At 42.0% G+C, this 16,635-nt stretch overlaps 1 protein-coding gene across 6 annotated transcripts in view; it reads right to left on the bottom strand.

Annotated features, from left to right (window-relative positions):
* LHPP (phospholysine phosphohistidine inorganic pyrophosphate phosphatase) overlaps positions 1 to 16,635 on the bottom strand; it is a 150,580-nt gene that overhangs the window by 99,690 nt on the left and 34,255 nt on the right. For 5 of the 6 annotated variants that reach the window (XM_077350040.1, XM_077350039.1, XM_077350041.1 and 2 more), the window contains one exon: positions 2,725 to 2,816. In XM_077350040.1, coding sequence (XP_077206155.1) covers positions 2,725 to 2,816 — 92 coding nt within the window. Of the gene's footprint in view, positions 1 to 2,055; positions 2,276 to 2,724; positions 2,817 to 16,635 lie in introns of those variants that run through there. The other variant, XM_077350042.1, reaches the window with a different exon arrangement.

The following is a 16,635-nucleotide window of genomic DNA, read 5'->3' as shown; positions in this document are numbered from 1 at the left end:
GTAATCACCCCTAATATTGATCAGATGTATCTCAGGGATGTACCAGCTTTTTAAAAAATGTGTAAAAACTTAGGCATTTTAGAACATGCCCCCCCACAAGCTCCCATATCCTGCAACTTACTAGTCTTATTAGAAATAATTGACTGATTCATTTACCCCTGTATACTTCCTGACTTTCCAATATCAATATACTTTCTTCAAAATCACTTCACCTCCAGCCTAAGGTATGTAATGCTTTCAGTAACAAAACTATCATAACCTTACTCTGCTCATTTAGTAGTTCCAAAGCATCATGAGCCATACTTCTGAATACCTTGAGCCTTGATTTTTGTTCTAAAAAATGGACCTTGTTACTAATAACTCAAACATAACGCACACTTGACATAAACCTACTGGAAGTGTTGGAAATTTCATCTTCCTATGGGGAAAGCATCTTACATTCACTTTTCACTAGATCCTGCTCTGCTCATTCCACCAATCTTTTGGTTTAGAGGGGAGAAAACGTTTCCAACAACCCTGGCACAAAGTTGTGAGAAACAGACAGAAGGAAATTCACCTGCTTTTAGCAAGTGGAAAATATTTGAGCGGCGAAGTAACTGAAAAAGCTGACAGCACTGATGCTTTGCTGTGGCTTAGCAAATGCTGCCAGAGCCTCTGGGAAAGAATGTTAGTCAAGTGTTGCAGTAAATGTACTAATGGCACCATCTAAGGGCATTAGGCTGTAGTACACATCTTTATAGCCAAAGCAAATCCTGAGCACCATTACAGCTGTAAACTGCAAACTGAAATACTAGAATATAGTCAATGCATTATGTGTCCTTTACTCACCTTGAATGTGCTTTGAGTTTTGTTCAGAGCAGCCTACCAGCTTACAATTGGAGCTGTACTTAAAAGGGAAAGCCTCAAGATGCAAATGTTCCACAAAGGGTGGTGGAGGAGAAAGCCACTTATCCCAAGCCACTGATTCATACACATGCTCTGTGCAGGCACACATATCAAATGCAACTGAAAGGTTTGGAGTCTTCACCCTTGTTCCCTCAACCAAGTATAGCAGCATCCCATGAACAAGGTGAGGGAAGGGAGCCGGCACTCTTCTGTTCAGGTCCATCCACAGTCCAACATAGACAGCACGACCAACAAACTCCTCCTACAGATGAGGTCATGATTCCAGACAAGGCTTTCTCAACCAGAGTTTTGGGAAACCCTGAAGTTCCTTAATGGAAAGGTTTCCTCAGTGGGTGGGAGTTAATTTTTTTATATACGTTTAAAAATTTTGGTAAACATTTATCGAGCAATATGATCAGACAATGAGCCTCTTGTGGCACAGGGTGGCAAGGCAGCAGACATGCTGTCTGACCATGAGACTGGGAGTTTGATCCCAGCAGCCGGCTCAAGGTTGACTCAGCCTTCCATCCTTCCGAGGTCAGTAAAATGAGTACCCAGCTTGCTGGGGAGTAAACGGTAATGACTGGGGAAGGGACTGGCATACCATCCTGTATTGAGTCTGCCAAGAAAACGCTAGAGGGCATCACCCCAAGGGACAGACATGACTCGGTGCTTGCACAGGGGATACCTTTATGATCACATATGGTCTTGTTGACCCCCCCCTCCAAAAATGGCCATTGATTGGTCTGGAAGGAGTGGAAAGGCCCTGGGTGGGCATATACACAGCTATGCTTCCCAACCATATTCTGCACAATTGCACCCCTTCTGGGGTTTCTCGAAGCCTGAAGTTTCCAGGGGTTCTCAATGGTAAAAACGTCAAGAAAGGCTGCTCCAGATTGTGTCCTACTTTGAGGGCAGGAGATGTGCATGCACAGATGGCCACTCAAAAAGCAAACATTACAATTCGACATCTAATGGTTTGGAGTTCGTAACACAGAGACTGCTTCTGCAAGCTTCGAACAGCGCTTATATGACTCAGCAACAAGCTGATCACCCAAACAGGCAAGGCAAGAATCATTAAATTTTAATTTGGGAAATGTGGTACCCCAGCTGAGATGTTTCTTGAAAACTGCTTTCCTTGCATGGTGCCAGACACAGGGAAGATATTAAGAAAATGGAGGAGGGCGGCATCATAGGGAAAAAAAGAAACCTTTACAGCAAGAGGAATAATAGAACTTATGGAACTTTCCCATAGCGATCCTTTCCTGCACTTGCTTTCCAAATGGTCAGAAGGGAACTATGTAAGAAAATGTAGGCTCCTGGACAAGGTTCAGTAGGGCCAGAGTTTTTAGAGTCTTTTAGAAGTCCTTGTCTGGGCAGCTGCATTCTCCTATACAGAAATGCACAGAAGTCACAAAGAGTAATGCATTGCTGTTATGTCAAAGGAAAATGTGTCAAAGGAAACGTTATTTCTCTAAGCATTTAAAACATATTCCACCTCCTAATCTTTGTCTGAGCGTTCATGCATATACTGGCTTCAAATGGATGTTCAAATAGCTTTGCAATCAGGGGAGTGTGTTTACTGTGCCCTAAGACTGCACCTGAGTTGAGGGCAAAACTCAAGATCTGTTCTAACCCAATATGAAGCCTGGCTTGCAAAGCATGCTCACACTGCATTTCATCAAATGGGTTAATTTCCTTTTCAGTGACGAAACCCTGTGCTCTGTGCCTTCTGTGGCATCGTGAAGGGCAGAGAAAGCAAAATTACAATTCACAATGGCATCCAGTTTTGCTGTTAATATCCGTATTGGGTGTAAAGAGGATATAATGTGCACTGACCTGTACTTCCCCGTCCGTACTTGGAGAGCTCTCATGCCGCACTGCTGAGCACCTCCTACATCATTCACAATATCATCTCCAATCATGATGGCCTGCCACCGCAATGAAATACAGACAAAAGTGGTGTCAAGTGCATTTGATTCCTGTCATACTTCATCTTCCTTGACGTAATAAACTGCTTGATTTGATGTTTAATACAGCCATCATACAAATTAAACAAGATAATATTGTCACCGTATTGATTAAAAGTCAGACTACCTTGAATATAATTCAACTTCCACCTAGGCAGGCTACACAGCCAAGAGATTCAGTCAATGTGAAAACCGTCGGAAGAATCAACATGTTTCTGACACAATACGAAGGCACGTTGACATGTCAAGAAATCCCTATCAGCCCTTTCAAGTATTAAGTGGTTAATTTTCACGCTTTCATTGGATGCTATGTCTCTCTCTCCCCAACCCATCAGCCTAGATCCACCTTTCATCAGGGCTATCCATTATTATCCAACAGGGTGGTGTCGTAATTATTCCCTTTATTTGTATTTTTTAAACTTATTAACACATGAATAGAATTCTACATGTTGCTCGGCCGAATCAAAAGATCTGTCAACATTTTCTGATCACTGCGTTCAACTATTAGTAAGCTTTAGTCTCCAATCATTTATTGTATTTTCATTTCCCCCCCAAAGATCAACTCCAACACAATTTACACAAATAAATATATAGCAATACAAACATTATCATCAACAAAATGCTCAAGGAGGGAATTCTCAATTAGGTCTTATTCCAGGCTGCCTCTTCTCCCTCTGATTTCATTAGTGACAGTTTTTAAGTGATGGTTCTCCACTGAAACTAGATCCAGGCACAAGAAAAGGACATTGAGCTGTTCTTTCTTCTACCTGTGGCTTTGGCAATGGTAGTTGACAATGGGGAAGAAGCTGGGATTGATCCACTAGAGACCTGGAGGCTGCCTCTTTTTCCACTGGCAGCAATCAGTAGCTACAAGCAATCATGCCAGAAGCAATCCTGGTGTACACAGTCCTGAATACACATAATATGATGACAGCGAACAAGCTGAAACTTAATCCTGATAAGACTGAGTACTCTTTATTAGCAGAAAGGCAGATCAGGGACTTCAGCTCTCCTAAACCATGTATGGGGTTATATTCCCCTTGAAAAGTCAGATCCACAGCTTGGGAGTGCTGCACAACACTTTCACCTTAGAAAATCAGGTGGCTGCTGTAGCAGAAGTGGTTTTGACCCAGCTTCATCTGGCGTGCAGTTGTGCCTGTTCTTGGCTCAGCATGATGTAGCCATAGCAATCCATTCATTAGCTACATCTACAACATTTCCGCATGGAGGTGTTAAACTCGCACCACATCCTGCTTGCAAATGCACAGGCAGAAACTGCATGTTTGCAAGCTTCATGACAGGAGACCCCTCCCACATTTTCATGCTGCCTCGTCGTGGCTTTTTGCTTCCTGATGAGGTGGCAAGGGAAAACAAAGCAAACTTCTCCCCCTGTTCCTTGCCTTGTCAATCACCCTAAGCCACCAATCAGGCAGGCACTAAAACTTGCCAGCAACTAGAGAGTGTCCAAGAGCAAATCCCTCATGCTGAAATGGTCCTAAACTAGACGCCTTCAGTGTGTTCTTCCTGGGACTGCCCTTGAAGAATGTTCAGTGTCTGCAGCTAATGCAGGATGCTGTGGCTAGATTGCTGTTCAGTGCCACAATGACAGCAATTACACTGGCTTCTAATCCACTCCCAAACCCTATTCAAGATGTTGGCTCTGACATTTAAAACCCTATAAGACTTGGGACAAACCCTATATGGCTTGGGTGACCAAATTGGGAGAAGATGAAGCGCACCAGACCAAATGCTCCCTGGTGTGGGTGCAGGAAGAGGTGGGGCAACCTGCCATGGCTAAAACTCCAGCCTGCAGCCTGGCACGAAACCTCCAGTACGTAAATTGTCAGGGAGATGCCTCCTAACTGACTCATTGACCAGAGAAGCCCATGTAGTGGGTACATGAGAGAGGGCCTTTTCAGTGGTAGCCCAATATTTATAAAATAACCTCCCCAGGGGGACCTTTAGGAGACAGCTAAGGATGGTTTTATTCAGGGTAGAATTCCATTAACTTAAGTTCTTCAACCTTCAAGCAGTTTTAAATTATTGTTTTAAATTGGTGGTTTTAAGCATTTTGTTTTGTTTTATTACCATTTATATTGTTAGCTGCTGAGTTCCTGTAAAGTAGAAAGTTGGCAAGTAAATGTTTTAAATAAATAAAAAGAAATAAAATGTATATAGTAGAATATGGGCTAGGGTTACTGCAACAGCCTGCATGAAAGAAACCAAGGAAGTATGCAAACTATCGTGTCTACCACCAGATTCCATGATGATACAAAGGTCTTTAGAACCCTGCATACATTAACTGTCCCCCGTCCTGATCTTGCCTTTTGCACCTCTACCCAGTGTTTACGCATGGCAGTGGTTGTTCCAAGTGCCTTGGCACCCCTTGAAGCTGATGTCTGCTTTACTTCCCCATCATACCAAAAAGATTTGGGCCAGTACAGCATCATAGCAGTAAGTATGGCTGATTAAGCACTAGTTTATCAGTGCATTGGCTCTTAGGAGCAAATATATTTTAACATTTCAGACTTTCAGATGTCAGGATCAAATTTAAAAGAAACTGGTTGTTCTCCGTCATCTGCAATTAAAATCTAATAAATGTCTCAAAGCCTGCATTTCGATATTATAAAATGGGATCAGGGCATACCTTTACAGCTTCATAATGCCCCATGCCCTATCATAAGGAAACCACCAGAGAGGCACTGCATCACTTGCTATTGTGAATTCAAGAACATTGAGGCATGCATTTTAAATCATGTAATTGTACCCTCTGATGCAATACAAGAGTTAATTGTACTTGGAGCTGACCCGGGTGCAGATATGTATCTGTTTTGACAGATACATCAGAAAAATTCAGTAGGGTTGGATGAACATCCTAATGCAGATGTGCATCTGTAATCAGAAAGGGGATTTCCCTTGCATTCTTCACTTATCAAACACTTCCTTTTTAATAACAGTTTTTTACAAAAGCAGCTCAGGGCAATGAAGTGGTAGCCAAAGAGGAAGGGGCAGCCATAGTCAATAGTCATCACCACAAATGTTATCAGTTTCATAGAGAAGTTGTAGCGTATACAGAAAACAGGAGATACTGTGCGAATATTCAGATACTGTTGTTACATATGAGAGTTCAAACTCAACAGAATTGCAAAGAGACCCACTTGTGACCTACTGAACTGGGAAGTCTACTCTTGCAGAATCAGTACAGAACCTTCCACCGCTTCAGAAGCCTACTATAGCCTTTGTTATTTGGAGAAATGCAGTTTTCATGTAATGATCTATATAACTCTAAGGAAGTCCTTTGCAAAATGGGAGACTTAAAAGATGGCTTCCAACGCTTCCAGCCTCTTTGTGCAATCAGCTAGGGGGGCTTGCTTTGTAGTGAAAAACTGCATTCTGTCTATATAGAAGTTTTCATATGAGAAGATCCTCCATGTTGAACATGCAGCTGCACATGAGCAGCAGTGCCTATCCAAGCCAGCTTGTAGCATACGCATAAAAAAATGTACTCCAGCCTCCCGGGATTTCACAGATTTACTATCGGTGAAGGGCAATAATCACTAAAGGAGGAGCAATTATTCCCAAATCATTTAGGATTTAAAAAATCATTGGCAAGAAGATAGAGGTCAAGAGGTGCAGTGTCAAGGGAAATAAAAAACTCTACCTGTCAAACCTAGGTTTAACTTCCTCTCTGACTGCAATATAGTAAGAAAGGAAAAAAACTGAGGGAGAGAGAAAGATAAAACTGAAAGGTCACATACTTGGTGAAGGCCAGAATTAAAAAGATCTCCAGTTTTTCCACACATTTTTACACAGAAAGCACAGCGCTTGTTTAGTTCAATTAGCATGGGGAAATAACTGGAAATAACTGAAATTCTTATTAGAGTGCTGTGCAAAATATCAGTCCCTCTCAATATGTTCACAAAGTCTCAAGAAAGAAGAGCCCTGGCACATTTTAAACACACACACAGATGGATATTTTCTTAATAAAATTACTGCCACAGAATTGCAGGGTGCACAGTATTGCACAGGGTGCACAGAATTGCAGGGTGCACAGGGTGCACCAGTGGGCCCCTCGTGTATTCAAATGAGGTGAGCAGAGTGTGGCGGAGTGACTAGAATGCCAGACTAGGTTCTGGGGGTCCAGATTTAAATCTCTACTGAACCAAAGAAGCCTACTGGGTATTGGGCTGATCACCCTCTGTTTTGAACTTGTTGTGAGGATAAAATGGAGTAGCAAAGTGTCAGGATGCAAGCTCTCTGGGTCCCTATTGGGGAGAAAGGTAGAAAGGGTATAAATATCAAAATAAAATAAATTACAAACAATCAGAATATTCACTTTGAGAATGATCATAAAAGCATGGGAATACTGTGCTGACAGACCCAATTAATAAAGCCCAGCATGGCACTGTAGGCAAAATTAGTTCAAATCTCTCCTTACCCATATAATTTACAAATGGGCCAGATACTATCTATCAGCCTAACGGACTTCACAAGGTAAATAAAGATAAATGGAGTAGCAATTGTAAGGCACTTTATGCACTGGGTACATAAATTGTTGATAATAAATCATCTACTTTCAGGAGCTAAGACTGAACTAAATACATTCTGAACAACAACAAAAACATCAATACCATAATATAAACTTTATCAGACCCTGGCTGGAAAAAAACCTTTCTGAAGGCTATTGATAGTTATTTTTGTTTCTCTTAATATATCCTGTTCTTCCCCCAATAACCTGAGTGGCTTCCAAATGGCTTCTGGGAAATGTCACATCTAGCTTATTTAGAGAGTCAGCTTATCTTCAGCAGTAGAACTGTACCTCATAGACTTCAGACCACATAACCCACCTAGAGGTGGGTACAGTGGTACAGTGGTTAAGAGTGGCAATCCCTAATAAGGAGAACTGGGTTTGATTCCCCACTCCTCCACATGCAGCCAGCTGGGTGACCTTGAGCCAGTCACTGGTCTCTTAGAACTCTCTAAACCTCACTTACCTCACTAGGTGCCTGTTGTACAGACGGGAAAAGTGGTGACTGTAAGCCACATTGGGAATACTTAGAGAAAAGTGTGTGTGGGGGGGAGCAACTCTTCTTCTACACATATACGGATGTTCTTGGATCCCCTCTTGCTCTCACCAGTTTGGTGTAGTGGTTAGGAGTGCGCACTTCTAATCTGGCATGTTGGGTTCGATTCTGCGCTACCCCACATGCAGCCAGCTGGGTGACCTTGGGTTCGCCACGGCACTGATAAAACTGTTCTGACCGAGCAGTAATATCAGGGCTCTCTCAGCCTCATTCACCTCACAGGGTGTCTGTTGTGGGAAGAGGAAAGGGAAGGCGACTGTAAGCCGCTTTGAGACTCCTTTGGGTAGAGAAAAGCAGTATATAAGAACCAACTCTTCTTCCTCTTCTTTAAAATGAAGTGACTTACACTGCAATCCTAAACAAACCACACCCTTCTAAACTCATTGATTTCAACAAAGTTAAAAGGATATAAATCTACTTAGGATGACATGGTTAGTAGTCATATGACATTATCTTGGCTTCTATCTGTATCGCAGGGTAGCCCAACTGTTTTTTCTGTGCTACTCTTTCTTTTGGCAAAATGTTGGTAATTGTTCCCCCTATCACTCCAAAGGAGGAGGCAATAAAGGTAAAGGTAAAGTTATCCCCTGTGCAAGCACCGAGTCATGTCTGACCCTCGGGGTGACGCCCTCTAGTGTTTTAATGGCAGACTCAATACAGGGTGGCCTTGCCAGTGCCTTCCCCAGTCATTACCGTTTACCCCCCAGCAGCAAGCTGGGTACTCATTTTACCGACCTCGGAAGGATGGAAGGCTGAGTCAACCTTGAGCCTGCTGCTGGGATCGAACTCCCAGCCTCATGGACAGACAGCTTCAGACAACATGTCACTGCCTTATCACTCTGCGCCACAAGAGGCTCTTGAGGTCTACATGCTTATTTCTCCATATTCCAGCCTTTTCTATTTCATACAGTAGTCAACCACTTTAATTAGAATGGGCAGGATGAGAGATTATGACTTTCTGAATTACTTACAAACAGAGATACTTTTAAGACTTGCTGATACAAATACAGATGATACTAGTTTAAAAAAAGCAAGCATATCAATAGTCACAGGGCAGGAGGCAAGTTGGAAAAGGTCATTCCGCCCTATCATCCTTTGCTCTGTAACTCATCTGCCTACTCGCAAGTGCAGATGAATGTCATGTCCTTCTGGACAGAGACTGTGGTAATATAATGATCCCTCATTCAAGGCTGTGTTGCCCTTGCTCTGCTGGGAACTGCACCACCTTGTTCCTCTGCCTTTCTGTATTCTCTGCTCTCTCCACTGCCTGAGCTGGGACACTTCATCTTTCCTGACCTGCTGCAAACTGTCCTTAAATAGGTTACCCTTCCAATTATTCCCCGGACTTGTTCCTCCCATCTACCTCCCATCCAGCTCAGTTCCCCTTTCCCAGATGGGGCTTGAGGAGGTTACTGGACCCACCTGGCCCAAGGTCACCCAGCTGGTTGCATATGGGAGAGTTCAGATTCAAACCCAGCTCGCCAGATTAGAAGTTCATACTCCTAACAACTACACCAAGCTGGCTCTAGAGTGTGCAGCCCGGCCTGGTCTGGGCATGTCCTGTCCTGGCTGTTCCAGATGGGTTGACTCAGTCAATGTAAGTCGGTCCTGCAAGTGAGGTGTGAGTCCCATTGCTGGATAATTAAGAAACAGTAATTTGGTCAAGGTTTCTGGGCTATGTTATCACTTCAACCTCTAACAGAATCCACTAAATATGCCTTTCTCTTACCACTCTTAGTGCCAGTTCTTGTATATTCTTACTTTTAAAAATATTAATTATCACCCTAAATGATTTCCAAGTTAAACAAAGGTAACAATGTACTGGGCATCCCTTGTTACAAGAAAGAAAACAGGAGGCAGTACAACTCACTGAGCAAGGGACTGAGCAAGTTTTGCAGAAGCAAAACTGCATTTTCTTGATCATCCTGGGTAAATTAAGCTCTCATGCTAGTGATCTGTGTCCAATGTTCTTGCTCACAGGTAGAATTTCCAATGTCCATGCTCCCGGGATTCAACAAGCTACCAATGCATAGATTGTTTCAACAGAGGACTCTGACTGGCAAATTACATTCTTAAATCCTTCAGTGCAATACAATGACATTGGAAACATTTCCTTTATGCATCCACAATTGAAAGGGATCCATTCTTATGCCCCGTTTCACACCTATATTGGGTACCATCAAAAGCAGGAATTTGCAACTACTGGTAGTTTACGCAGTCTGGTGTGACCCACTGTAACTCTTATTAGAACAGGACAATTTGCTACAGAGAGACCTTTTTATGATGGCATTAAACTACTGGAACCTTAACATTATTTAGGTTTTATCGTAATGCAGTAAAAATCACCCACTGTTACAACAGCTTTAAAACATATGAATTAGGCTATTTCAGTAACCTTTAGAGATGTGTTATTCTTTGTCATATTACTGAGTCATAAGAAGGGGCTGGTTACCTCTAAGAGGTTTAAATTTCCTATCTATTAAAGTAATACCAGCAATCTGTTTTTTTTCTGGGCTATTGGGGAAAGGTTAAAATGAAAATTGGACTTTAGGGAGTACCATCTATTCCAAGAGCAGGTTGAAAACATCTCATCTGTAGCAAGCAAAGTCAGGGTCTCTTTACAAAGCAGTTATCAAGGGAAATGACTGGTGATAACTTTATTGATTAAAGCAACTCCAAAAAAAAAAATCAAACTTTAGCCACTGTCTAGCTCTACCACAGGGAAGCCATTCGAGACGCCGCAGTGGTAAAATGAAGGTACCAGAAAATGGCAACGTGTTTTTATAAAGCACAGATGGTGATCCGGAGTGATTTAATGATGCTGTTAATTTTATGTTGAAGTAAAATGTGGAAATGGATTCAAATATTTTTATGAGACAAAAGTTATCACACACTAGCCCTTATTTTATCATCCCAGGCAGAGACTGACATACTCAAGACTCTTCACTTAGACAGCTACATTTATGAGATAAAACTGACAGCCATTTGTCAACAGGGGCAGTGATGATGGCTGCAGACTCTCTGTCTACTTCTTGGGGGTGCTTCACCCCCCCCCCCGTACCAGCTAAGCTCTGGGTTGGAAAACGCATGTATGGAATGTGTTTTATTCTAATTTATTGACTTGTGATGATATATTTACTGCGCTGATAGGCTTAACATGTGATATTTTGTGCCAGCATGTGCCATGCGGGAAGCACACCGACTAGTACACTGCTGCCATACAAACTAGCCCTGGTCACATGTTACAGTGTAGGCATGTACAACTGTTTCACTTTACAAACAAAACCAGGAACCACTGCCTGAATTAATGTAGGGATTGTGTCCCACGTTTATCTGTTCACGTGTTGACCATAACATGAGAATTACTCAACATACAAAAAAGAATCAAGTATATACTGTGTATAGATTGTGTGTGCATTCATGTTATCTTGCAAGCAGAGCTAGTATTGCCCTCAACATACACTGAGATATCTCTTGGAGGAAAAAGGTCAGACTTTATTTGGTCCTTGGGGGTGGGGGGAAGAGCTAGTGCCAATGTTGCCAGTATAAAAGGAGTAATATGTATCACATTAAACGATTAAAAGTCCAATGTGCATTGGACTATGTTGGGAACTGTCCTGAGCAACAAGGAAGGCTGGCATAAAAATGTAATTAATACATACGTAAAATATAATTCACACAAAGAGGAACAACATGAAATAACAATTATGTTACAAGTATTGTTTGTATCTGACAAAATATGCACAACTTTTAATAGCTTTACTATCAATCTATTACATTTTTACTGCACTGCTCTTCCAAGGAACTCAGAGCAGCTACTTGATCACTAGCAGCCCTGCAAAGCTGTATAGGCTCCTTAAAGGGATCAGCATTCTGATTCCCACTAGCAGGTGGACCCAATGAAATAGAGAGAAGAACTGTAGCTGGGTGAGCCATCTCCCAGCATAATAAAGGATGGATGAGTGCTTTGTTTTATTTTTGGTTTGCATTCTTTAAATTTTTGTGGTATGATTTTAATTTTCATAAGGTAGTACAAACTCTCTCAGATGTGCGATGCAGGGAGCAAGATATATGGTAGGCTACTGGAACGATTAAAATCACAGGAATAAGTTATTATTGGTATGGAGGGGAATGTAATCACTAGCTCTGGGAGTTCAAGGATCAAAAAGGGGTTACCATTTTCATTGTTTCTTTCTGGGCTCCAGATTTCAAGAACCTGTATAAACTGCTAAAATAGTCTGAACTATGACTTTTAAAAGATGTTGGGAATGTTCACACATAGACACATATATTTGGAAGGGGCTTCCAGAGTAATCTAGTCCAACCCCCTGCACAATGCAGGAACTCACAACTACCTGGGCTGTGTGGTGGAGAGCGGGGGTGTTGTGCCCCTGAGTCCAACTGTAGGCTTCATCTTGTTGCGGCTGGCAAGGGCTGGGGTCGCATTCTGTCCTGGTGCACCATCCCCTTCATTTGGCCTTGGGTGAGTGATGCCCAGGCCGCCGCCTCCCTCATCCTGGCCCAGACACTTTCTTCAGGTGTGGTGCCCAAAACTGAACACAGTTCTTCAAGTGAGGTCTTACAAGAGTGGAGAAAAGTAGTAACACTACCTCACATGATCTGGACACTATAGTTCTTTTAATACAGCCCTGAATCCTGTTTGCCTTTTTAGCCACCGAGTCACACTGCTGACTTATGTTCAGTGTCTGGTCTACTAAGACTCTCAGATCCTTTTAACCCATACTACTACAAAAACAAGTCTCACCTATCCTATTGTGATGCATTTGATTTTTCCTACCTAAATGAAGGACTTTACATTTATCACTATTGAAATTCATTTTAGCCCAGTTTTTAGCCTGTCAAGATCAGTGTGTATTCTGATTCTGTCGTCTGGTATGTTTGCTACCCCTTCCAGTTTAGTGTCAACTGCAAATTTAATAAGCAACCCCTCTATTCATTCATTCAAATTGTTTATGAATATGTTGAATAACACAGGGCCCAAGACAGATCCCTGAGGCACTCCACTTGTCACTCCTCTCTAAGAAGATGACGAACCATTTACAAGCCTTCTTTGGGTGCAATCTGTCATCCAGTTCTTGATCCACCTAACAGTAATAGGATCCATACCGCATTTTACCAATTTGTCAAAAAGAATATCATTCAGAACTTTATCAAAAGTCTTACTAAAGTCTAGGTAAACTATGACCACAGCATTCCCCTGATCTGGCAACTTTCTCAAAAAAAGAGATACGGTTAGTTTGACATGACTTGTTCTTGAGAAAGCCATGCCGACTCTTAGTAATTACAGCCATCTGCTCTAGCTGTTCAAGGACCGACTGTTTGATGATTTGTTCCTAAATTTTGCCAGCTATAGACATCAAGCTGACGGGTTGGTAGTTACCCAGATCCTCTTTTTTCCCTTCTTGAAAACGGAGACATTCGCCTGCCTCTAATTTTCTGGCACTTCAACTGTTCTCCAAGAATTGTAAAAAATGACAGAGGCTTAGAAATTACATCTGCAAGTTTTTTTAGTACCCTTGTATGCAATTCATTTGGCCAGAGGGTTTGGTTTCATTTTTAAAAACTAGGTGTTTATTGACTACACCTACAGTGATTTTAAAAACTAGGTCTTTATGGACTATACCTACACCTAGGCCACAACTCCCTTCCCTTATCACATGAAATGATTTTTCCAAGTTGAGCATGATTCCGCTCACAAGAGAAGACTAAGAAGTGGGAAATAAGCAGTTCATCCCTCTCTTCATGCTTATGTAAGCCTCTCTTTCTTATACCCAAAGAATCTCAACTGAACTCTCATGCTCAGCCATGAGAGTTGAATGGGATATACTTGAACACCCCATCCAGACACCAAAGCATATATTACCTAGCACTGTGACATTATGAAATGGCTGGGGCTTCCAATTCAAGCAAAGCAAAGAAGACGTGTCTCACCAGAACAGCAACAACGAGTTCTCTTGTCCTACCTTGTCTCTCAGTTCATGATGGAATAAAAATTGTCATTGAGGTGCCACCGGAGCCCTATTTTACTTTAACTTCTAATCCCTTACTGAATCCAAATACTTGCTTTCCTATCTAGTTCCTTATTGGTTTTTTTCTGGACCAAGCAAGCTCCTTGCCCACTGAGCTCTCTGCTAAAAAAAAAAAAAAACGCACTCTTTGTCGAATGGATTTTTCTGAAATGGGTTTTCTGGTTCGCCTAACACTTCAAATTGGGATTAGTGGATTAGTACAAGTGGAACATGGTGTTCAGTTCTGACCATCTCATTACCAGAAAGATTGCAACAAATTGGAAGGAGCTTGAAGAAGAGTGGCAAGAATAGTTAAGAATGCTGAGAGATTGACTTGAGAAGGAAGATTACGAAACATGAAACATATAGTTTAGCTATAATTGTGATGAAAGATTAGGATAACTGTCTGCACATAACTGATGGGGAGGAAATCATACCACTGAATGAGTATTATTTTCAGTAAAATTAGAAATAATGGGATCAAAATTAAGAGAAAGTCAAATTGAATGGGATAAACTCTTTTCGAGGGGGGTTACCACGAAAAATTCTAGTGGAATTTTTTAAGGCAAATAATCTGCATTGTTGCTTTTGTCTGTATCTCTACTTGCAAAGGCAATATTATGGCACATTATGATCACAGAGAGAAAACTGAGGTGCCAAAAGAAAAACAAAGCAAATGTTAATCTACAAAAAGAATAGCTTTCACAATTTGCCACTCCCCCTGGCCCCATCCATTTAAACTAAAAAAGAAAAAGAAAAATCTGAAGTAAAAACCAGCTGTGATCTCTGAAACCTCCACAGCTATTATCAGTAGAACTTTGGCTCCAATATATTGAAAGGAACTCCCAACACACTTCCTGAGGTGTTATGCAAAGTTTATGACCATTCCATCTGCTCAGAGCTGAAGGATACTGCCAGCTTTTAGGGCCTAGAGACAGATGGAGTTGTGTGCGGTTGATGGGAAAGGCTATGACTGAAAAGGAAGCAGGAAGCACTATCCAAGTATTGGTCTAATTGTAAGACTGGTTGCTTATGAAAGCTGTACATGTTTGAGAGTAGTATACGAATAGTTATTCAAGTAGTCTATGAGTGATGGTGAATAGGAAATGGGCACAGAAGCTACTGCACATACACACAAACTAACATGTGTCTCAATTTATCACCCTACCATCATCATATATTCTAATAGCAGAATCAGCCATAGCTGAAGATACTTAAATTCTGTGATTACACATAGACACTTATATAGTAGGGGGATTTTAAAAAGAAAATGAAGAAGTTGCTAGGCAACCACAGCATTCTAGGCTTGCTTTCAGTCAGTAAAAGTCATGGGGAGGGGTCCTTTCTATGACTGATATAGCTTTTGAGGGAAGACTCATTGGGTCAGGCCAGGAAGCAACCCCTGGGTGACTTGCTATCACCCAACTCACTTTGGCCTGACTCCTTGCTATAACACCAATCATTCTATTAAAACCAGTGTGATGTAGCAGTTAGAGCTTCAAAGTAGGGTCTGGGATACATAGATTCAAATCATAAGCCTGCCATGGAAGCTCACTAGCACCGTTTATGCACTGGAGGTTTCATGCCAGGCTGCAGGCTGGAGTTTTAGTTGTGGCAGGTTGCCACACCTCTTCCTGCACCCTCACGGGGGAGCATTTGGCCTGATGCACCTCATCCACCCCTGATTTGTGCTCCTGAACAGGAGCTGGGACAGTGAAGTTCCCACTGTCTAGGTGATATTGTGCAAGTCATCTACTTTCAGTCTGACCTGCCTCACAGAGTTGTTGTGAGGATAAAAAGGAGAAGAGGATAATGTAAACTGCTCTGGTTCTCATGTGGAAAGCAGCAGGGTATAATTGAAGTAAATAAATAATACATATACCTGAAGATGGGAAACATTTATTTTGTAATTATTATTATTTCTGGGATGGGATTTCTTGATACCCTCCCACCCCCACCCCCTGGTAAACCAGCTTGGAGCAGTTTTCAACATAAACAAATTAACATTAAGTCCATAAAATACAAATATAATAATTCATAAATCAAAGTTAAGCATTATAATTAGATTAACTCAAACATATTAAAACCATTTAATAAGACCTCCAGACAGTCAACCAGTGGCCGGTCATCATTCAGTTTGGCTCCAGTTTAATCCCAGGGGATGTACACAGAAGGGGGCCCAATGGCATCGATGTTCATTGTCCCCAACCAAATGCCTGGCAGAATTGCTCCATCTTGTCGGCCCTACAGAACTGGGCTAATTTTGACAGGGGCCTCAGCTCTTCTGGGAGCTCATTCCACCAGGTAGGGCCAGGTCAAAAAATCCCTGACCCTTGTTGAGGCCAGAGTACCTCTCTTATGGCAGGAAGCCTGTTGAATTGGCTCAGCACAACGCCCTTCTGCCAAGTTATAAGGCAGATATAAGGCTGGTTGGTGAATAACTGAGAATAAGAGAATGAGGCAGCAAGAGGGGAGAGGATATGGGGGTTGCCAAGAGGATTCCCTACCTATCCCTGGGTTAGTACCATACTACTGGGTCATCTTTTTCCAAGGTAGAGGCATATGCAGGGGAGGGAAAGCTGAACACAGAAGGGCAGATAAAGGTAGGTTGGTGATTGAGTGGGAAGGAAAGAAGGAAGCAGGAAAAGAGGAGAGACTATGGGGAAT

Source organism: Paroedura picta, chromosome 8 (genome assembly GCF_049243985.1).
Source record: "Paroedura picta isolate Pp20150507F chromosome 8, Ppicta_v3.0, whole genome shotgun sequence".
NCBI lineage: Eukaryota > Metazoa > Chordata > Lepidosauria > Squamata > Gekkonidae > Paroedura > Paroedura picta.
Note: the sequence above shows the minus strand (reverse complement) of the source record. Positions and strands in the feature narration are given on the sequence as shown.